The following is a 22,870-nucleotide window of genomic DNA, read 5'->3' on the forward strand; positions in this document are numbered from 1 at the left end:
ATCAGGAGAGGCCCTTGTGGATCTTGTTTGGGAAATCCTTGGCTCTCTTTTTGAAACCATCTTTCACGCCCTTAGAATGGTTGTTTCTGCTTGACCCTCCTGAGGTCAGCACTTGTCCGCGTGGGTGTGTGTGCACCGCAGGCGCGGGGTCGGGGAAGGAGGGCCGCTTGGCGGGGACCCCCGGGGCCTCACCCTCCACGTGCCCCTCTCTGTCCCGCAGCACCGACCTGATGCGGATGTGCTGGCAGTTCAACCCCAAGATGCGTCCAACCTTCCTGGAGATCGTGGACCTGCTCAAGGACGACCTGCACCCCAGCTTTCCCGAAGTGTCCTTCTTCCACAGCGAGGAGAACAAGGCGCCCGAGAGCGAGGAGCTGGAAATGGAGTTTGAGGACATGGAGAGCGTGCCCCTGGACCGGGCCTCGCACGCGCAGAGAGAGGAGGCCGGGGGCCGGGATGGAGGGTCGGCGCTGGGGCTAAAGCGAAACTATGACGAGCACATCCCCTACACCCACATGAACGGGGGCAAGAAAAACGGACGGATTCTGACTTTGCCCCGGTCAAATCCTTCCTAACAACCCCTGCTAGTGGGGGAAGGGTTCCTGTCTACACTTCCCTCTGGTTCGAAGGCCTCCAGAAAACTCAGGATTTCCACCTAACTCTGCCACAGTGTCAAACGGAGCTCAGAGATCACAACTATCCATTTCAGTTCCTTTTCTGACTTCAAACGCAGTGGTTCCATTGCCTATTTGACTTGTCATCTGAGCACTTAACTGTGAACCTGGATGGGGAGGGGGTTTCCACGGCTGCTGTCCTTTTGGGCCACCGAGGTTTCAAGCCCAGATGTTATTATTATTATTATTATTTTCCCTAGTAGTTTAAAAGAAAGCATCTATTTTTACAAAGTTTTTTTTTTTTTTTTTGCTGGTGTCTGAGCTACAGTATAAAACATAAATCTTGTTTATGAAACAAAAGTTAGAAAGAAACAAACCCAGTTCTAGTAGAATTCCAAGCTTTACAGAGTGGGCTTCAGGAAAGTATTTTTTCATCCAGGGTGAAGGATTGTTTTTTGTTTTTTTCCTTCACAAAACCAGTTCCTCAAATTGACCAATAGCTGCTGCTTTTGTACTTTGGATATGGGTCTGCAGTCCTGGTGTGTGGTTCATGTATGCACTTATGTGTGTGTGTGTGTGTGTGTGTGTGTGCGCGCGTGTGCAAATCATGTGTGCTGAGTGGACACTTTGGGGATCAGCCCACGAAGGTTCAGCTCTCCTGGAGTACGTGAGCCCTGCTTCCTCCACCCCCGACCCCTTCCTTCTTATCTACTGGGAGACTGTGCCCTCAACAAATTTTTCTGTCCCAGATGGAGCCTCAGGATTCTACTCTCCCTTAACTTTGGTGAAAAATGTTTTCTGGGAGCCATGGGAGTCATTTGGAGTGATAATGGACCTTTTCAAGACCAAACAAAGCCAGGACATAGAAAAGATTTTAAAAAAGAAGAAAAGAAAAACAAGAACTGAGATGATGAAGAGTTTTGAGAATATATTTGTAACATTTAATTTTTAAAAAGAATCTCCAGTATCAGCCTCATAAATTATTGACCATTTCCTGGGGTGGGAGGTAGGGCGTATGGGTTTGTCTGCCTGTGTGGGGCAGGAGGGGCCAGGCACCGGTGGCCTTTTGCTTGGTCTTCAAGGCATCCATTTTTTTTGGGACTAAAGCCACGTTAGCTGCTAATCCTCTGGACATTGTGGTGAGGCCACACTGAGCGTGCGGGCGATGGGGTTTGATGGATGGTTTGGTTTCTGCTCTGAAAAGCTGAGCCCTGCCTTCAAACACACTTGTGGCTCCTGGATCTTCTGGTTCTCTGTGTGTACCTCTCAAGCTTCCTCAGCGGGATGTCCATGTCCCACAGGGATTGTGCAAATTTGGCACCATTAGATCTCAAAGTGGGACAGCACGGATGGACTTTGAAAACACTAGCAATATGAAGACGTGCCTGTCGGTCCCCTCCGCCCTCAGGGCATCCGACCATCCTCAGAACTGAGCTCCCAGAAGCTGCTCTGCGCCCAGTGACCTCAACTGGACCAGGTGTGAAGCCTGAGCTGAATTCTCAGGTACTTAACGATCGTGCAGTTCCTGAGAGTCAAGTCCAGAGGAGAAACCGCTAAGGACCTTCACACTACGGAGAGCATGAGAATGGGCGTGATGCCACAGCTGCTTCCCTTCTGGGGGAAGAATGACTGCTGCTCAAATACAGAACATGATGGACTCATTGCCATAGTTCATCCGAATCATCACCCACAGGTTATCTCTCGAGTGTATTTTCTCACGAGTCTAAGACTGCTTTCCTTCTCTTCTCAAGAACTGTGGGCTTCAAAACACCTGGGATGCCATGGTGACCTCCGAACCTTCTCAGTTCTTGATGAAGAACACAGGTAGACACGCATCCCAGTTGCCTCTGGCTATCTTATTTATACGATTTCAGAAATGACAGCATGTCAGAATATTTCCAGGGAGCCTCAGTGATTGGGTACAAGGAGCACAGAAATTATTTTCGCCAAATTTATTTTGTACATAGACGAGGATCTGTATGTAAGTTAAAAAGGAACGAAACACGTAGATCTAGGTATTTTGTTCTTTTCGTAGTAAATTTGTAGTGGCCATATACTACGGTAGCAGCAATTTTCACATTTTTCTAATTCAGAAAGGTTTTCTTATATTAGGGGAAAATTATTTATTTTAATATATAAAAATCACTGTAAAAAATCACTTTCATAAGAAATGGAGAGCATGTAAAAAAAAATTTTTTTTTTCAAAGAAAAATAAACAGGTGAATGTGGGGTAATGATTTTTTTTTCCCAGCACAGTCTACCTCAGTGTATTGTTAGGATGTGGTTCAATAATGGACATCTTTGAGACTTCAGAATTCTGTCTGGATCCGATCTGAATCAGGGAAGATTCGTATCAGCTGATTCCGAATGCCAGGGACCAGTAAGAATTTTGAGGGAGGGAGTGGGGCTGAAGTACGGCTTTCATGTGAGCACAGATCCTTTTCCTGGCTGATATTTTTCACCTCTGAATTTAATCTTCCTTTTTTGTTGTTGTTGTTGTTGTTTGATCCTCCATCTATTGACACCATGGCCCTCAAGAATGAAGCAAGTTTCAGGCCATCACGATGTATCTGATGTATCCAGTTCTGAGCTACCCTTAGCTGATGAGGGAAGCTGCAGTGTTGAGACACAGACAGTCTTTGATCCAGCCAGCATGCTCCTTTCCCCTTAGAATCTCTGTGGTGTGTGAGCATCTAGGTGCCCTAGGCTCTCCATGGTTTATTTCCACTCTTTTTAGGCTGAGATGCTTTGGGTGGGGGACATATCATTATCTTGGGAACTTTACACACAAGCACTCAATGCAGTGTCTGTTTTTATTCTCTAAGTGGGAAGGGAGATATTGAGAATCTCAACCCTAAACCCACCGAGAGGCTGAACACATTTTTTTAGCAACAAAACCTTGGACCCTCTCATTTTGGTTTGGTTGACTTCAAGCTGATACGGTTTGACCTTAGGGACTTTGACAACCCATGTGTAAGCCTGGATGGAGCCAGCAGAAATGCTGTCGTACGCACCAGACCTCACTGCCCTTCCTAAACCTGTAGGCACCACCCCAGCAGAGTCACCTTTCTCCACTTGCCCTGGAGAGGTACTGTAAAGTGCTGGGCCTGCCCTTTGTGAATGGAATTTCCCTGACTTCATTTAGCTATCTCTGCTGCTGCAGTGAAAGATCAAGCAGGCTTGGATCACAGCCTCCTTTTGCATCAGATAATGTGGACTCTGTCGAAACAGAATTCAGTCCTCAAAATGGATGTCCTGGAGGATTGTAGTGATGATTATTTAAAAAAAGGCAACAAAGCCAGCTTTGGTTGAATTTTTTGTTGTTTGTTTTTAAGGTGTCTCATTATTTTAAAAACCCCTTTTTGTTTGTGTGGCAAAATCAACATATAGTAGTTCCTCCCTGGATCAGTGATGTCAAACGCACGTCTGGAAACGTTTGTATTCTGGGAGCTGTCCTGGGTGCTTTTCTGTCCTTTTAAGCTAGTAAGAAGCGAAAAGTGTTGCTGGTTCTCTGGCTAGATGTTGAGCACAACTGAAAGGAAATGTGGGAATTGATGCGAAGGTCTGCACAAACAACCCTGAGACCACTGGAGACTGCCTCCAATTGCTGGGCAGATCTCCATCTCTCCAACCAGAGCAGATGGTCTGCCGTGAAATGTGCTTGTTGGGTTGGGAGGTGTTTATCTGGAACAGCCATAAGGTTGATCAGTGGGCAGGGTTTGGCCCGTGCTCTCCATCTGGGTACATGAGTGGATGTGCTGTAGTCCCCCAAATGACAATCTTTTTCTTCTTTGTGGTGGGTAGAGGGGGTTCGAGTGCCACTTGACAAACAGGTGATTCAGAAATGATGGTTTTGTTCGGAGTAGGGGGATGGGGTTGCGCTGATCATATATATATGAATGATGCCCATAGAATGATATCCCTTCAGAAAACCTTCTGGAATGTTCTTGAGAATATTGATCTACACCAGAATTGAGGTTGGGGACAGATGGGCATTTGTTCTTTAAAAGACAGTAAGGAATGCAATGGACATTCCAAGGCTGTACCTGGAGGTGAATGTTTCCTTAGGGGTCCCCCAGAGACAGAGGGAACCAGTGGCTTCTTGAGCTCACTGTCATCTTCGTATACCAGTCAAGGTCCAGAACCAGGCTCTGGTCACATTTTTATTTGGGTTTGGGCCCTAAAAATCCTTGTTAAAACTCAAATCAGGAACCCAGGGCTCTTGGTCCCATTTGAGAAGAAAGGAAACAGTATTCCCTCCCCCACCCCCAAAGCGAGTGTGTCCACACATATTCAGGAATGGCTCGTCTACTCTCTACCTTGTGTGCCTGGCGGGGTGGGGGCAGGGGTCCAAGCCCTGCCTGTCAGCAGCAGACACCTCCTGTGCCTCGGCTTATGCGGAAATCAACTCAGAGACACAAGACCCACTGAAAGCTCAATTCTTATATTTTTCAATGTTTTCCTACAAGAACCAAGTAGCACCATATACAGAATATGCCTTTTTTTTTTTTTTGAATATCAAAATTGCTCTGCATGTAAAATATGGGATAATTACCTGTTTATATGAAAATTCGGAATAAATTATCTGAGAATACTCTTGTTCCTGTGTGGTGTCCAAGCCAGGACTTGTGAACTGTGTTAAGCCGAATCCCTGGGGTGTTGTGGGTGTTTGTTATGACAGGAGACAAATCCCTAGGTTCTTCGTAACAGTGAATCAGGAGGTTAAATATTTTTGCCATCAGGGTAAGTGATAATCCACTGATCCATACCTGTACAGTTGAATCAACCCTTTACATACCGAGCTATTTCTATCCTAGTTGCTAAGGACCTGCCACCTCAGGGACCCCAAGCCTCCCCAGGTTCCAAACGCTAACCCTAAGAATACCAGGGAACCCCAAGATCTTGCTCCATTCCACCATGCTGGAGGCTTAGATGCAGAGTAGCTGGCCAGTGCAGTGTTTGCCACTGGCCCAAAAGAAGTCACACAGAGGAGCCCAGAGTCAGCCTCAGGGGAGGGAGGTCTATCTGAGGGTTTCGGTTGAGGGTGTGAGTGAGAGTCAGTCCAGCAACAATCACCCACACTTCTCACTTTACCCTTCAATGATTGAGGATGATAGACCTTGCTTCATCTGACCATGTGTGTGACTAAGTGTGTGTGGGCGTGCACGCTCAATCATGTCCAACTCTTTGCAATCCCATGAACTGTAGCCTGCTAGGCTCCTCTGTCCATAGGATTTTCCAGGTAAGAGTACTGGAGTGGGTTGCCATTTCCTTCTCCATGGGATCTTCCCAACCCAGTGTCTCCTGCATTGGCAAGTGGATTCTTTACAACTGAGCCACTGGGGAAGCCATATGACCATAGTGAAGATCAAATAAGGTAATATTTATCCCCCATACCCCTCCAGGTTCCTCACCACCAAGAAACTGATGCCACTGCTAGGTAGTAGCCTGAATTGTGCCTCCCTGGGTTTGTGAAATTCAATAGAAGCCTCTTGGGAAAGGGAAAATGTTTTTCTCCCCAGGAGAGGATCTCAAAGATGCTTCAGTCTTGAGTGAGAAGCTGGGCGGGTGGTATCTTCTCAGAGGGGCCACTCAGACTCCTCGAACCCATGGCCAAGAGACGACTGCAGCTTTGGGTCCCTGGGACCCTGGCTCCAACTCAAATGTGAGCAGCATGACAGGTGAGATAGTTGTCACAAGCAAGAGGAAGCATATGGAAGCTTTGGTATCTCCAAACTTCTTGCAGGAGGGAAGTGATGGGGCTTCCCTGGTGACTCAGTGGTAAAGAATCCACTTGCCAGTGCAAGAGAGGCGGATTTAATCCCTGATCCAGGAGGAGCTGACAGGGTGCAGAGCAGCTAAGCCCGTGCACTGCAACTATTGAGCCTGTACTCTAGAGCCCAGGAGCTGCAGCTGCTGATTCCACTCACCCTAGAGCCGGTGCTCAGCAGCGAAGGAAGCCACCACAATGAGAAGCGCGCACAGTGCAACTGGGCAGTAGCCTGCACTCACTGCAGCTAGAACAAAGCCCGCACAGAGGTGGAGACCCATAATGGCCCCAAATAAAATAAATAAATAAAATTTGAAAAGACTATCCAGGAGACTTCCTAGAGGAGGCGGCATCCCAATGGGATGCTGAACTACAAATTAAAAAAAAAGAGGAATGTGATACTCTTAGCATGGATGACACTGTTGGTTGTGGCCTACACTCTGTGTGATGAGATCCAGATTTTCTAGCTGTGGATCTCCAACCTCCTGGGTGCTGCTGACTCATCCCCTGGGGTATGGTTCTACCCTCCCACCCCATGAAGCTGACTGTTCTGCCTGAGATTGGGTCCTCAAGGTGACTCACCCAGAATCTTCAATCTCACCTACCTCTAGAAGCCCTTGTTATAATCAGAGACTCACAGGAGGCCACTTTGGCTGACACCAGGCTGCACCACCCAGACCACCTCTTCAGAAACTACCAGGGAGGTTGTCTGCTGGGGCTTGCAGTGAAGTCGTTCAGTTGTGTCCTACTCTTTGCAACCCCATGGACTGTAGCCTGCCAGGCTCCTCTGTCCATGGGATTTTCTAGGCAAGAGTACTGGGGCTCGCAACTGAGTCCTTTTTGCCAGAACTTTCCAAGGCTTAAGGGAGCTGCTTGGTCCAACATTATGTCCCCTCCCTAGGAGAAGCCACATTTGATGACTGGCCAGGGATACAAATGCCTGACCCTTGTGCCTAAATACAAGTTGAGGGTTCAGTTGTGTCCCCCACTGCCTAAAAGAGATTATCTCCAAGTCCTAATCTCCAGCACCTTAGAATGTGAGCTTATTTGAAAATTACATTGTAGATGTAATTTGTTCAGGTTTAAGGTGAGGTCATCTTGGAGTAGGCTGGGTCCCTAATCTGATACGATGATGGCCCTTATAAAAGGGGGAAAATTGGACACAGACACACACACATACACACACACACGGAGAGCGCCTTGTGAAGATGAAGACAGGAACTGGGGAGAAGAGTCTGCAAGCCAAGGAATGCCAAAACCACCAGCAAACTGCCTTCAGGAGGAACCAGCTTGGCAGACACCTTGATCTTCAACTTGCAGCCTCAAAACATAAAACAGAAACAATATTGTAACAAACTCAATAAAGACTTAAAAAATGATCCACATCAAAAAAGTCTTTTAAAAAGGTAAGATAAAATACAAACAGATAAAAGTTCTTTGTGGCTACAACCCTGGAGTCCTTTTAGTCTCTTATTCCCACAGACTTGCTGGGGCTCCTCCAAGGTCTCCTCACCTCCACTGCATCTGAACTGACTGTCAGGACAGAAAATGATTCTAGTTCCTGTCCTCTGGAACATTCAGCTGGTCAGCACTCCTTGGCGTCTAGTTGTGTGGTTGTTACACGGCTAAGTTGTATCCGACTCTTTCTGATCCCGTGAACTACAGCACACCAGGCTTCTCTGCCCTTCTTTAGCTCCTGGAGTTTGTTCAGATTCATGTCCGTTGAGTGGGTGCTACCATCCAACCATCTCATCCTCTGCTGTCCCCTTCTCCTTTTGCCTTCAAGCTTTCCCAGCATCAGGGTCTTTTCCAATGAGTCGGTTCTTCACATCAAGTGGCCAAAGTATTGGAACTTCAGCATCAGTCCTTCCAGTGAATATTCATGGGTGATTTCCTTTAGGATTGACTGATTTGATCTCCTTGCAGTCCAAGGAACTTTCAAGAGTCTTCTCCAGCACCATAAATCAAAGCCATCAATTCTTCAGTGCCCAGTCTTCATTATGGTCCAACTCTCACATCCATACATGATGTTTAGAGCATAAACCAAAATTTTTTTTCTGCTTGGCTTCAGTCTCACTGTCTCCTTGTTTTCTCTGTGAGGTTGAGACATATTTTCGAGCTTTCTTTTTAGATGCAAAATGGAATGTGACATTTGGACAAAATGTTGGACCAAGACTGCTACCCATTGAAGCTACCCATCAGCTCATTTGAAGTCTCCTCTCCCTTCCTTGGAAAAATGTATCCCCAATTGTAAACTGTATCACAATCATCTAGAGGGTTTTGAAAATTCAGATGGCTCGACCTCAACCCAAGTGATCTGGGATGGGGATGGAGAATTTTCATTTCTAAAAGGTTCCCAGGTGATGTTGATGACACTATTACAGGCACCACACATTGAGAACAGGATTCTGGAACATCACCAAGCTGATGTGAGACAAGGACAGAAAGCTGAAGGTCATTAACCAGTGTCAAATCCACACCAGTTCATATAACAAACTATTCAAACACTAAAGCTTTACTTTCTGAAACATTTGAAACGGATCCACTAAACTATACTTATGCAAATATATCACTTTTTAAGTGATAAACTGCAATAAAAGAGCAATTTATTGGGATCCCAAACTTTGTCTCCATAACCCAATCACAAGATGTTAGTTACTATCAATGGTTTAAAATACAAACCTAATCAGTCACCTTACATTTATTTATTAAGATTTTTTTAATGTGGACCATTTTTTAAAGTCTTTATTGAATTTGTTACAATGTTGCTTTTGAACTGTGGTGTTGGAGAAGACTTGAGAGTCCCTTGGACTGCAAGGACAGCCAACTGTCAATCCTAAAAGAAGTCAACCCTGAATATTCACCAGAAGCACTGATGCTAAAGCTGAAGCTCCAATATTTCGGCCACCTGTTGCAAAGAGTTGACTCATGGGAAAAGACCCTGGTGCTGGGAAAGATTGAAGGTGGGAGGAAAAGGGGACGACAGAGGATGAGATGGTTGGATGGCATCACCAACTCAATGGACATGAGTTTGAATAGGCTCTGGGAGTTGGTGATGGACAGGGCAGCCTGGCGTGCTGCAGTCCATGGGGTCACAAAGAGTCAGACACAACTGAGGACTTAACTGAACTGAACAATGTTGCTTCTGTTTTAGCTTTCGGTTTTGGGGCCACGAGGCATGTGGGATCTTAGCTCCCTGAAAGAAAGTAAAGTGAAAGTGTTAGTCGCTCAGTTGTATCCAACTCTCTGTGACCCTATGCACTGTAGCCCTCCAGGCTCCTCTGTCCATGTGATTCTCCATGGAAGGATGCTGGAGTGGGTTGCCATTCTCCTCCCCAGGGGATCTTCCCAAACCAGGTATTGAATCTGTATTTCCTGCATGTCAGGCAGATTCTTTGTCACTGAGCCACCCAGGGATCAAACCCTCACCCCCTGCATTGGAAGCATGGTTTTAACAAAAACCACCAGGGAAATCCTTATCACCTTACTTTTAATTCTTCAGTTCTGTCTTCAGCAGATATTTATCCTGTTGCCCTATCATAATTAATACTGTACTTCCCTTTTCATTCCCCAATATGTCCCACTTGAGAGGGAAAATTATTTGATCTCCCTTTTTATAGAACATACATTATGTGCAAACTCTGAAGTAAAATCTGTGATCCAGAAATAAACAGACTTATTGCCCCGTTGTCATTACTTTGTTGACAAAGGTTCAACTAGATGAAGCTATGGTTTTTCCAGTGGTCATGTACAGATGTGAGAGTTGGACTATAAAGAAAGCTGAGCGCTGAAGAATTGATGCTTTTGTTGGAGAAGACTCTTAAGAGTCCCTTGGACTGCAAGGAAATCAAACCAGTCAATTCTAAAGGAAATCAGTCCTGAGTATTCATTGGAAGGACTGATGCTGAAGCTGAAACTCCAATACTTTGGCCACCTGATGCAAAGAATCAACTCATCGGAAAAGCCCCTGATGCTGGAAAAAATTGAAGGCAGAAGGAGAAGGGGACAACAGAGGATGAGATGGCATCACCAACTCAATGGACATGAGTTTGAGCAAGCTCCAGGAGTTGGTGATGGACAGGGAGGCCTGGTGTGCTGCAGTCCACGGAGTCACAAAGAGTCAGACATGACTTAGCAATTGAACTGAACTGATTGCCCCTGTTGATGTTACTCTAACCAAGGGGAAAGAGTTATGAAAAGCACACATTATGAAAAGAATTTATAACATGTTATATAGAAAGGGCAGAGGGAGATGAGGGTGTCAGAGGATGAGATGGCTGGATGGCATCACCGATGCAATGGACATAACAAACTTTGGGAGATGGTGAGGGACAGGGAGGCCTGGTGTGCTGCAGTCCATGGGGTGGCAAGGAGTCAGACATGACTGGGCAACTGAACAGCAACAACAATTTAGAAATAACTTCCATGAGAATACACAAGGTTTTCTCCAGCCAACACCAATAGAAATAGAACAACATGTCCTGTGTAACTTTAAATTTGGTAGAACATACAGTGAGGAAAGCCAACACAAATAGAGGAAACTTTTTTAAACTCTCTAATTTAACCAAGGAAATTTAATGTTATCATTCCAAAATGTAGCCCCATATGCTGGAGAGGGTGTGGAGATAAGGGAACCCTCTTACACTGTTGGTGGGAATGCAAACTAGTACAGCCACTATTGAGAACAGTGTGGAGATTCCTTAAAAAACTGGAAATAGAACTGCCTTATGATCCAGCAACCCCACTGCTGGGCATACACACTGAGGAAACCAGAAGGGAAAGAGACACGTGTACCCCAATGTTCATCGCAGCACTGTTTATAATAGCCAGGACATGGAAGCAACCTAGATGTCCATCAGCAGATGAATGGATAAGAAAGCTGTGGTACATATACACAATGGAGTATTACTCAGCCATTAAAAAGAATACATTTGAATCAGTTCTAATGAGGTGGATGAAACTGGAGCCTATTATACAGAGTGAAGTAAGCCAGAAGGAAAAACATAAATACAGTATACTAACGCATATATATGGAATTTAGAAAGATGGTAACAATAACCCGGTGTACGAGACAGCAAAAGAGACACTGATGTATATAACAGTCTTATGGACTCTGTGGGAGAGGGAGAGGGTGGGAAGATTTGGGAGAATGGCAATGAAACATGTAAAATATCATGTAGGAAACGAGTTGCCAGTCCAGGTTCGATGCACGATGCTGGATGCTTGGGGCTGGTGCACTGGGACGGCCCAGAGGGATGGTATGGGGAGGGAGGAGGGAGGAGGGTTCGGGATGGGAACACATGTATACCTGTGGCGGATTCATTTTGATATTTGGCAAAACTAATACAATTATGTAAAGTTTAAAAATAAAATAAAATTAGAAAAAAAAAAAAAGAATCAAGCACAACATATCATTTTCTTCTTTCTGAATCCTGGTAGATCAGCAGTAAAGAATCTGCCTGCAATGCAGGAGCTGCAGGAGATGTGGGTTGGATCCCTGGGTTGGGAAGATCCCCTGGAGGAGGGCATAGCAACCCACTCCAGTATTCTTGTGTGGAGAATCCCATGGACAGAGATACCTGGCAGGATACAGTCCATAGGGTCAAAAAGAGTCAGAAAAAACTGAAGCAACTTAGCACACACTTAGCAAGCGTGCATGCTCAGTCACTCCATTGTGTCCAACTCTTTGCAACCCTATGGATTGTAGCCTATCAGACTCCTCTGTTCATGGGATTCTCCAGGCAAGAATACTGAAGTGGGTTACCATTTCCTTCTCCAGATTTTAACATTACAGCCCATCTAGTTCAAAAGTTAAATTTGATCTGCAAAAAGATTTTATAAGGTTTCCAATTGTGAGAAAGATCCACACAAAGTATTTTTAAGCTTCTTTAATGGATTTTCTGTCCTAGAGTTTGACTCATCTTTCTAGTGCAGTTTTAGATTTTGTTTCATGACAGAATTTCTATGTTTACATAATGTTTTGATATACTCTATCAGCAACCCACTCCAGTAGTCTTGCCTGGAAAATTCCATGGACAGAAGAGCCTGGAGGGATATAGTCCATGAAGTAGTAAACAGTCGGACATGATTCAGTGACTGGGCATGATTCAGTGTGCACACACACACATCAGATATATGAAACTCAAAATTTCTTCCTGCTCATACTTTCCACCCCTCCAACTTACTGGTGAATTTTTGTGAGCTTTGACTTCTAATATAGATTCATATGATGAAAGTTGAGATTTTTTATTATCTGAATTTAATTGTAGCAAAAGGAATAATTCCCTCCCCCCATTGTAAAACTGCTCTATCTTTATTTAAAAATAAAGCTACGGGGACTTCCCAAGTGGTCCAGTGGTTAACACAAGGGATGAGGTTTGGTCCCTGATCAGGAAACAAGGATCCCACAGGCCACAATGAAGGGGGCAAGAGTGCAACTAAGACCTGATGCAGCCAAATAATTAAATGAATAAATAAATGTAAAGAACAAATAAAAATAAAGCTATGTGTTTTATTTTTGTCAGAAGTGAAACTAAGCATTTAAGTGATTATGAAGATGTTGATTCCAGCAAAAGGCTGGGTTAAAACTGCAAGACAGCTCAAGAGTATATATTCCAACAAAGCACAGTGTAAACAATACTGGAAAACTCCAAGACAGAGTTAAAAGAGAAGTGGAATGTGATTGAAGCAGGGAGCAGAGAGAGCCTGATGAGGAATTGATATCACAGTGAAAATATACACAAAGCATATTACAAACAGGTGAAAGACATCAACCCACACAATTAATTCAAAGGTCTTTAAGCAAAGAAAATACATGGGAAACAATAATGAGTTACACTGTGGTCTAAAAATCAGAGTGAATATTAAAGATTTTAGAGAATACAAAGGCTAAATAAGCAAGAAAATGCTAACTGGGAATGTCTGAACATAAATAAGGTAGAGGTCAACAGAACACCATTTTTAAATGATCAAAAATCATATCAAGTCAGAATTCTATACCTAGCATCAGTATTGCCCCCAATAAAGATAATTTTAAAATCTTAGAGTGAAACATTTCATTGTTAGCAGTCTTGAATTAGACAGACTAGTAGAGTGAATTATGAAGTCCAAAGGAAAATAATCTCAGATTGAAAACCAGGAATGCAGGAAGAAGTGAAGGGAAAAGGAAGGAATAATTTAGAAATAAATAAAAATGAATTTTGTCTTATAAAGCAATTCTAGAACTATCTCATGGAGATTAAAACACATGTAGAATTAAGATGCATGACAAAAGCAATAGAAAAAGCAGGTATATTGAAATGGAACTGAACGTGTTCTTAGGTATTAGTATTTGGGAGATGTGATAAAAGCAATTAACTGTATTATTCTATATTAAATAAATGATTCAGAATTTGACCACTAAAGTAACTGCATATGTTTTGTATAAGATTGCAAGTAATAAGTTTATAGAGGGAAAATGGAATAATCATCATCAGTGAAATAAAGAGAGTAAAGAGTCTGTTTCTGTTTTGGTCAAAGGGTAAGGATAAATCAGATTTACCAGTGATTAGGTGAGATGTAAGTGTACAGAACATTGAGTTCTTATTAATGACTCTGTAATATAGACTTCAAAGACTTGTTAGCAGATTTTTTTCAACATTCTTTTATTGATAAACATTTAAACAATCTGTAGTTTTCTCTATGAAAACATAAGTTGTATGGAAATTTTAGCTTATGGAAATGTCCATAACTATTTTTATAGAAGGTATCCATAAAAAGAGAAACATTAAAATGTTGAAAGTGAAAATAGCACCCCATTCACAAATTTAATTTTTCATATAGGATTTCATATTATTCAATAGAATCTAGTATTACCAGTAGCCCCAAATTGTTGTGTTTGGGGATAAAGACTCAAGACTCTCTGAAGTCCTTTTGATTTGAGACTTAAGGTGTGTCCTCTGGATTGGATTGTCCCCTGATTGGGTTGTCCACTCTCTTACCCTATAAAAAGGAGAATCAGAAGCAGAAGTTACTGCACTTCCTAGCCAGCTACAGGCTGTCTGCATCTGTCTGCATCTCAGGAGTGGTCAGAGGAAGCTCTGGAAGATCTTGGAAGATGGGGAAACCTGAACTGGACAAATTTCCAAGCCATCCTCTTCTGGTAAGTGTGGAATCCATATTGACGGCAAGAGGATCTATTAAGATGCTTTTTTTTTTTTTCTTGTGTAAAATCTAAGTTAGAAGAATTTAGTTCTTAAAACAAGATACATTCCTTATTGAAAGTTATTTCCCAAGGGTTAATGTTTCTTAAGAAATATTCAAGATTTTATATAGTTTTGTATATGAAACTTTCTTGGGATAATGAAAAGTGTGGGTTTTTTTTTTTAACCAAAATCCTTGGGTAGTAAAAGTAGTATTTGGCCCTAGAGTAGCTAAATCTTTCTCCTCTGTGGACAATTCTTTGCCCACAAAGTGTTTGGTCTTTTTTGCCTCTTTTCCTTTTTTTCTTTAAATTTCTGTTCTCTGCTTCAAATAGACCTTCCCCAATCTCTTTGTCATCCATCATAGTAGTTAATTTATTTTTCCTATTCTCCCCCCTTACTTCTCGTCCTCCTTGCTCTTTCTCTCCCTGTCTCTCTGTTGGCCTTATTGCCTACCATAGCACTTAATTACACTTAACACTATTATTACACATTCCTTAGTCTACAGCCCTCTTCTCTCAACAAGAGTGACATAATCTGGGTTAAGTCAAATTCCAAGTTGTGAGTTTTAGTACACAACTCAGCATATAATGGCTGCTATATAAATAGGCAGTTCAAGTCATTTTTCTATCAAACATTCCTTTATATCTTGACTAATGCAAGGGGCAGCACTAATAATAACAATGGGAATAAAGTCAGCTTTATGGTTTCTTTTTTAAAAGTCTTCAGAAGACAGAAATGTGAGATTTAAAAAGAAAGGTGGGCTAATGAGGTTTACAGTTTAAACAGATTAGTGTGAAGAGTCTTAATCTCAGTGACAATTGATTCTACTCTAGCATGAAAGAGATTAATTTATTTTACAACTGTAGTCATGTGAATTTGTTAGAAAAATTTGTTAAGTGTTTTTTGGAATCGGCATAACATCTCTAAAACGAAGACATCTGAGCACCTTGGAAAGCCAAAACAATAAGTGACTATATCCATGGGCCTATGAAATTTCTCTTTACCTTTTCTTCACTGAGTACCCAACTTAGTGAGAAAAGCAATTGAAAAGAAGTAGATAATACTACACATAAATAAATTTAAAAATTTTTTAATTAACAGAGACAATGTGAGATAAATTTTGATATGGCATCAGGAAAGGTCATTCTGTGGAAATGGCATTTTGTAGATTAAATGAAAGGTAGCCAAGAATTCAAAAGTTGCCAATCTTCAAGTGGATTCAGGAAGGCAAATGGATGGCTAATTGGTGTAAAAGTATGGGATGGTAGGGCTTCCAGAATGCCATTCAAGGGTAGATGAGATATTAGTACCAATTAGTGAGTCTAGGGGACATTGAGATAAGGATGAATTATTTGGGAGAAATGATTGGTTCAGTGTGGGACCTGGTCACTGTGAGCTGAGTCATGAATGTTATCACTGATGTGGGTGGGCAGATGGATATTTGAGTTTCAGGGTTGAAGCCAGATCAGTGAATCTGTGAACATTTCTAGTTCATGAAGAATATTTGAAGCCAGGGAAATGGATGAGATTGCCTGGAAGAAGGTGTAGACGTAGAATAGATGTGACAGCAGGACCAACTTCTAAGAGCATTGATCATTAAGTGAAATAGGAGAGAGAGGAATAGGAGGAGGGGAGGAAGGGGGTAAAAAGGACTGTCTATGGCAGGGACCAGGGAGCCTGGTGGGCTGCCCTCTATGGGGCCGCACAGAGTCGGACACAACTGAAGCGACTGAGCAGTAACAGCAGGAGCATGGTGGGGAAAAAAAAAAAAAAGGAACTTTATGAAAATACCCCAATGCTGGGAAAGACTGAGGCATGAGGAGAAGGGGACAACAGAGAATGAGATGGTTGGATGGCATCACCCACTCGATGGACTTGAATTTGAGCAAGCTCTGGAAGTTGGTGATGGACAGGGAAGCCTAGTGTGCTGCAGTTCATGGGGCCATGGAGTATCGGACATGACTGAGTGACTGAACTGATGAAGAGAATATGGCTTTTCTAAGTTACTTTATGAGCAGGAGAATATTTGAGTGAAGATGGGACTTGGGTTTGAGAGCAAAGTATCTGAGGGTTGAGAGGCACTTGATCTCATTGGAGATGAGGCACTAAAGGAAAATAAAAACCAGGTGACTGTGTGTCTTAAAGCAAAGTGAAAAAGATATATCAAAAAGTTTAATGTCTTGGTAGTCAAAGAACCCTGTGATCTCTTTGTCCAGATGATGTTGGATTCAAGGACACCAGCATGTGTGTGATTGACAGTGACAGAGATGGGAAGAGGAAAAGATCCTCTAAGGATGAAAATCTGGAATTGGTACTGGGTGACGACCTGCAGCTTTCTGTCCTTGACTCCTATGTGCTTAATGTCCCAGGATTCAGTATGGTGTCTGTACTAGCAGCATTAGCAGCAGTTGAGAATGCTTAGAAATGTAATTTCTTGTCCCCACCCCAGACTTTCTTGCATTGACATCCAGAAATCTGAGTTCTATCAACCTTCTGAATAAATGTGATGCACAGAGGAATTTGAGACCCCATTTCCTCAGGGAGTTATCCATATGTGCTAAGAATATTCTCCATGACTTGCAGTTGTTTCATCCCCCATTTTATTCAAAATTTACATCTCATTTTGTTTTCAAAGAGGCTCAGAAGAAATATGATGCCTGAAGAGCTGGAGAAGAAAAGACAGGAGATTTTAGTCAAGGCCAAGCAGAGGCGTCGTGACAGATGTTTACTTCCTCTGAGGCTGACCAGCTGCATTTTCCAGAAGCCAGTCACAAGGATAACCTCTCATCCTGGCAATGTGGTCAAAAGACGTCCATGCGAGGAGACCCTGGAAAAGCCCCAGCAAGCCTTTGCATTCCGGAGACTGCAGGGACTCCAAGTCTACAGCCCTGAAGGAGAACCTTTCAGGACCATGGACAGCGCAAACGTTTCCGGACTCATTGTCCAGCGTGGTGCCGGTGAATCCCTGGGTCGTGCTGGTGCCTGGTCTCTGCACACTAGCTCTGAGCCCATCATTGCCCAGTCTTCAGATGGGGCAGATCTCAACCCAAGGTTGGGGCTTTTTCTCCCACACGCCCTCTGCAGACGACCAGTAACAGTTGCAGATATTCGCCGACAGTCTCGGAAAGTGAAGAGAGCAAGGGAGAGATTGACTATGGCCTTGAGGGCAGACGGGCTTGCCAGGGAGGCAAAGAGAGCCAGGAGCCAGAAAAAATGTTCCTGAGAACTGAAGGAAAAATAGGAGACGATTATCCTGAGAAAGTTGAATGGTGTGGTCCCTGGGAAGTGGTTCACGGTGGGGTGTGGGGGGCCACAGCCCCCCATTCTACTTGCCGCTTTTACTGTCAACCCTGTTTCTGGACTATGATGCTTTGTTACATTAACTTTGTACTCTATTAAAGTCTTGGTGGACAAAAACGAAAAGCATAACGTTTTTTTTTTAATGGGAGAGATTGGGTTTCATTTGACAAGAGAAAAGATTTTTGCATATCTTTGTACACCTCCATTTCTGTATGTCAGAATTTCTTTACTGAATTCTACAGAGGTAATCTAGCCTGGGGAATTATTTAGTGTTTTTAGTTATAATATTTTCTTGCATTAATTACACTTAAACAAGAAATAATCTCTTCTAAAGAGGTTATTTTCTAATATTAAAAATTAATGCTATAAAATCTTATTAAGCTGGCTTTTACTTCTTGTTTTAATATGAGTTGTCTCCTTTTTTTTTCATTCTTGTGCCAAATGTTAAATCAGACAGAAGACATTTTAATGTAAATCAATTAGTACTTATGCTATATATTACATCCTTGTCTGTTACCTAAATCTTAAGTGGGTATTTTTTTAAAGAATGTGATTTTTTTTAATGTTATTTATATATTTATTTTCTTTTTAGCTGTTCTAGGGCACTGGGTTTTCCATTGCTGCCAGTTGGCTTTCTCTAGTTGTGGAGAGCAGGGGCTACTCTCTGGTTGCAGTGCATGGGTTTCTCATTCCAGTGACTTCTCTTGTGGCAGAGCAAGGGCTCTAGATGCATGATTTCAATGGTTCTGGTACTGGGGCTTAGTTGCTTCACAGCACGTGAAATCTTCCCAGATCAGGGATCAAACTCCTGTCCCCTGAATTGGCAGGTAGATTTTAACCACTGGACCACCATGGAATCCTAAGTGGGTATTTTGAAAAATTATTTTTGACCTCTGATTCTTAAGAAGGAACACGTTCTTTGGAAACATTTTCTTCTGAAAATGACTTGCCAGCAAGCTTGTTGCCCTGACCCAGAAATCGTTCCTGAGTCCCTGAAATTTGTCCACCCCACAGGGTTATGCACATCATTTGTAAGTAGTAAAGAATGACATCATTGCTTATTCAATAAACAATTCATTTTTACTTATAAACACTTCATTCAATAAACATCATAATTATTTCCACTGAATCCATAGAAGGTGGAATAAAGATGTCATGCTACAGAAGTCCAAGGGGGACAGTATCAAGAAGGAAGAGAATGACATTTTCTGAACTTCCTTGTACAATTTTGATAAAGTTGTTTTATCAGTGGTGGAGAGGGAATGCTGATGTGGCTCAGACCATAAATAATCTGCCTGCAATACAGGAGATGCCGGTTCAATCCCTGGATCCAAAAGATCCCCTGGAGAGAGGAATGGCAACCGACTCCAGTATTCTTGCCTGGAGAATTCCACGGATGGAGGAGCCTGGCAAACTACAGTCCATGGGGTCATAAAGAGTCAGACACAACTGAAGTGACAAAAACACACAAAGAGTAACCAAGAAATAGGAAAACAGTAAATAGAGGTGAGCAGTTATGCCTCCTGACAACAGGCTCTGGATTTAACTTAGTAATAAGTCCCTTCTAGAGCCCAGAGCTTTGATGTGGGTCTTAAGCCTCCCCAAACGCACTAAGGCAGATTCCAACTCTTCAGTGTGAACCAATCTGCATATTCTAACCCCTTTTTGTTCTGGGACTGGAGTGTCACATGACCCTTTCTGATCCAATAGGAACCAGGCACTTGACCCTCTAGGAACAGGAGGTGGATCCACGTTTATGCCTGGTTCTTATCTGCCAGTCCTGGGATCTGGGAAATGGAGCCATGTGAGGTCACCATGTAGGGAGGGCTGTCTGGGTTTGGGGCCACCTGGGAGCATTACATTTAAGGGTGAGCATGGAGAATGGTCAGGATGAGACCTGCCTCCCTCCCACCTATATCTGTACCTGGACATAATTTACTCCCCCACAAGAAGTGTGTGTGTGTGTGTGTGTGTGTGTGTGTTAGTTGCTCAGTCCTGTCCGACTCTTTGCGATCCCATGGACTGTAGCCCGCCAGCCTCCTCCATCTCCGGGATTCTCAAGGCAAGAAAACTGGAGAGGGCTGTCATTCCCTTCTCCAGGGCATCTTCCCAAAGCCACCAGGAAGTCCTCCCACGAGAAGGGACACATGTATATGTCTGGCTGAGTCACTCTGCTGTGCACCTGAAATGATCACAGCATTGTTAATCGGCTATACTCTAATAAAAAATAAAGTTAAGAAAAAAAAAGGATGGTTTTGAAGTATTATATAAGCACATACAAATTTTAAAATTAATTTTATTTATTGTATCTTATCTATTAATTACTAAATGTGAAATGGATAGAGAGACTCACCTTTGACTCAGTATTCCAAGATATTAATAATAATAATTTACTCTCCACATCCAGTTAACAGAAACTAATTTCTTTCCTCTTATGTTCTGTTAAATTATTTTATCTTAGGTTAATATACATGCCTGTGTGCTCAGTCACTTCAGTCATGTCAGACTTTTTGTGATCCTGGAGAATGTAGTCTGCCAGGCTCCTCTGTCAACGGGATTCTCCATGCAAGAATACTGGAGTGGCTGTTATTCTCTTCTCCAGGGAATCTTCTCAAAGCCATTAGGAAGCCCTCCCATAAGAAAGGATACATGTGTATGTGTGGCTGATTTGCTCTGCTGTGCACCTTAAACTATCTCAACATTGTTTAAAAAATGAAAAAGTTAAAAGAATTAAAGGATGGTTTTGAATTATTATATAAGCATATTCAATTTTAAAAATTAATTTTATTTATTATATTCTATCTATTATTAAATATGAAGGGGATGGGGAGACTCACTCACCCTCTACTCAGTATTCCAAGATAATAATGATTTTACTCCCCACATCCAGTTAACAGGAACTAAGCTCATTCCTCTTCTTATGTTATTTTATCTTGGGATAATATGCATGCATGCGTGCTCAGTCACTTCAGTTTAGTTCAGTTCAGTCACTCAGTCGTGTCAGACTCTCTGCAACCCCATGAATCACAGCACGCCAGGCCTCCCTGTCCATCACCATCTCCCAGAGTTCACTTAAATTCAGTTGTGTCCAACTCTTTGTGACCCTACGGACTGTAGCCCACCAGGCTCCTCTGTCCATGGGACTTTCCAGGCAAGGATACTGGAGTGAGTTGCCATGCCCTCTTCCAGAGGATCTTCCCAAGCCAGGCATTGAACTTGGATCTCCTGCACTGCAGGTGAATTCTTTAACGCTGAGCCACCGGGTTCTGTTAATTCAATAGGTTCTGTTAAATTATTTTATCCTAAGGTCTGGAGAAGGGATGGAGAATTTTCATTTCTAAAAAGTTTCCAGGGATGTACAGCACCACACGCTGAGAAGGGGATTCTGGGACATCATGAAGCCCACATGAGACAGATACAGAAAGATGAAGGTCATTCAGTTCAGTTCAGTTCAGTCGCTCAGTCGTGTCTAACTCTTTGCGACCCCATGAATTGCAGCACGCCAGGCCTCCCTGTCCATCACCAACTCCCAGAGTTCACTCAGACTCATGTCCATCGAGTCAGTGATGCCATCCAGCCATCTCATCCTCTGTCGTCCCCTTCTCCTCCTGCTCCCAATCCCTCCCAGCATCAGTCTTTTCCAATGAGTCAACGCTTCACATGAGGTGGCCCAAGTACTGGAGTTTCAGCTTTAGCATCAGTCCTTCCAAAGAACACCCACGGCTGATCTCCTTTAGAATGGACTGGTTGGATCTCCTTGCAGTCCAAGGGACTCAGTGCCAAATCCAGACCAATTTATATAATAAACTATTCAAACACTGAACTTTAAATACTTAAGTACTGAAAATCCATTCACTTAACTACATTTATGCAAAGATGTCATCTTTTGAATGACGAACTGCAATAAATTAGCAGTGACAGCTTAGATTCTAAATCCTTTCTCCTTATAATCCAATCATTAGATTCTAATCTCTATCACTTGTTTTGTGTATGTGTTACTTTCTGCAGTACAACAAAGTGAATCAGTTATTTTTATTTATTTTTTTCTGAACTCCCCCCCACCATAAGCTCTTCCCCTGCCCCCAGTAATTACATCACAAGGTTTATTATGCCAATGTGTTTGTGTTCACTTCTTTTTCTTTTTTTATGTTTTAAACTTTATTTTGTATTGCCGATTAACAATATTGTAATAGTTTAAAGTGCACAGCAAAGGAACTAAGCCACACATATACATGTATCCATTCTCCCCCAAACTCCCTCCCATCCAGGTTCCCACATAACACTGAGCAGGGTTCCCTGGGCTGTACATACAGTAAGTCTTTGTTCTCATCACTATGATCTGTTTTGTGTGTGAATGTTTCTTTCTGCTGTAAAACAAAATGAATCAGTTTTTTTTTAATTTATTGGAGTACAGTTGGTATACAATTTTGTGTTACTTTCTGCTGTACAGCAAATCAGTTACACATGTACACATACCCACTCTTTTTTAGGTTCTTCTCCCATATAGGTCATCATTATAACCTGATGATCTGTTTTAAATGCAAATCTAATCAAGTACTTCAACTAGGCAGGCCTTCATTTTTGTCTTCAGCAGATATTTATCCTGTTGCCCTGTCCTAATCATTAACACTACCCTCTTTATTCCCCAGTGTGTTCCAGCTTGGAGAGAAAATTCTTTGGTCACCCTATTTGCAAAGAATCTACTATGTGCAAAGCGATGATCCAGAAAAAAACTAAACAGATTCACTGCCTCTGTTTGATTTAATCCTCATGAGAGGAAAGAGTTAATAAGTAGAGCAAAGAATTTATAACTTGTCATATAGAAGTAGAGAGAGAGTGCATGTATTAGAGTTAGTTTCAGCATGTGTGTCTATTCATTTTTAAATGTTTTAGTGTGTGTTCGTGTACTTGGGCTGCCTGAAGGAGCGGGGGATTGTCTGTGAGGGAGGCTCTTAGGCATTGGAAAAGTTCCTCCAGGTGCACTTTCTTGGAACTTTATTAAT

The 22,870-nt window shown here is 42.6% G+C and overlaps 2 protein-coding genes across 3 annotated transcripts in view; both read left to right on the forward strand.

Moving 5' to 3' along the window:
* The window catches only part of INSR (insulin receptor), a 146,565-nt gene extending 141,357 nt beyond the window's left edge, over window positions 1-5,208 (forward strand). For both annotated transcript variants that reach the window (XM_010828303.1, XM_010828304.1), the window contains one exon: window positions 221-5,208. In XM_010828303.1, the coding sequence (XP_010826605.1) occupies window positions 221-575 (355 nt within the window). In that variant the 3' untranslated portion in view covers window positions 576-5,208. The remainder of the gene's footprint in view (window positions 1-220) is intronic.
* Window positions 5,209-17,220: 12,012 nt separating this feature from the next.
* LOC104979944 (putative methyl-CpG-binding domain protein 3-like 3) lies at window positions 17,221-17,790 on the forward strand. Its single transcript, XM_010828491.1, has one exon. The coding sequence runs from the start codon at window positions 17,221-17,223 to the stop codon at window positions 17,788-17,790; it is 570 nt and encodes a 189-aa protein (XP_010826793.1).
* The last annotated feature ends 5,080 nt before the right edge of the window (window positions 17,791-22,870 follow it).

The sequence above is a fragment of the Bison bison genome, unplaced genomic scaffold (genome assembly GCF_000754665.1).
Source record: "Bison bison bison isolate TAMUID 2011002044 unplaced genomic scaffold, Bison_UMD1.0 scf7180017864492, whole genome shotgun sequence".
Classification (NCBI taxonomy): Eukaryota; Metazoa; Chordata; class Mammalia; order Artiodactyla; family Bovidae; genus Bison; species Bison bison.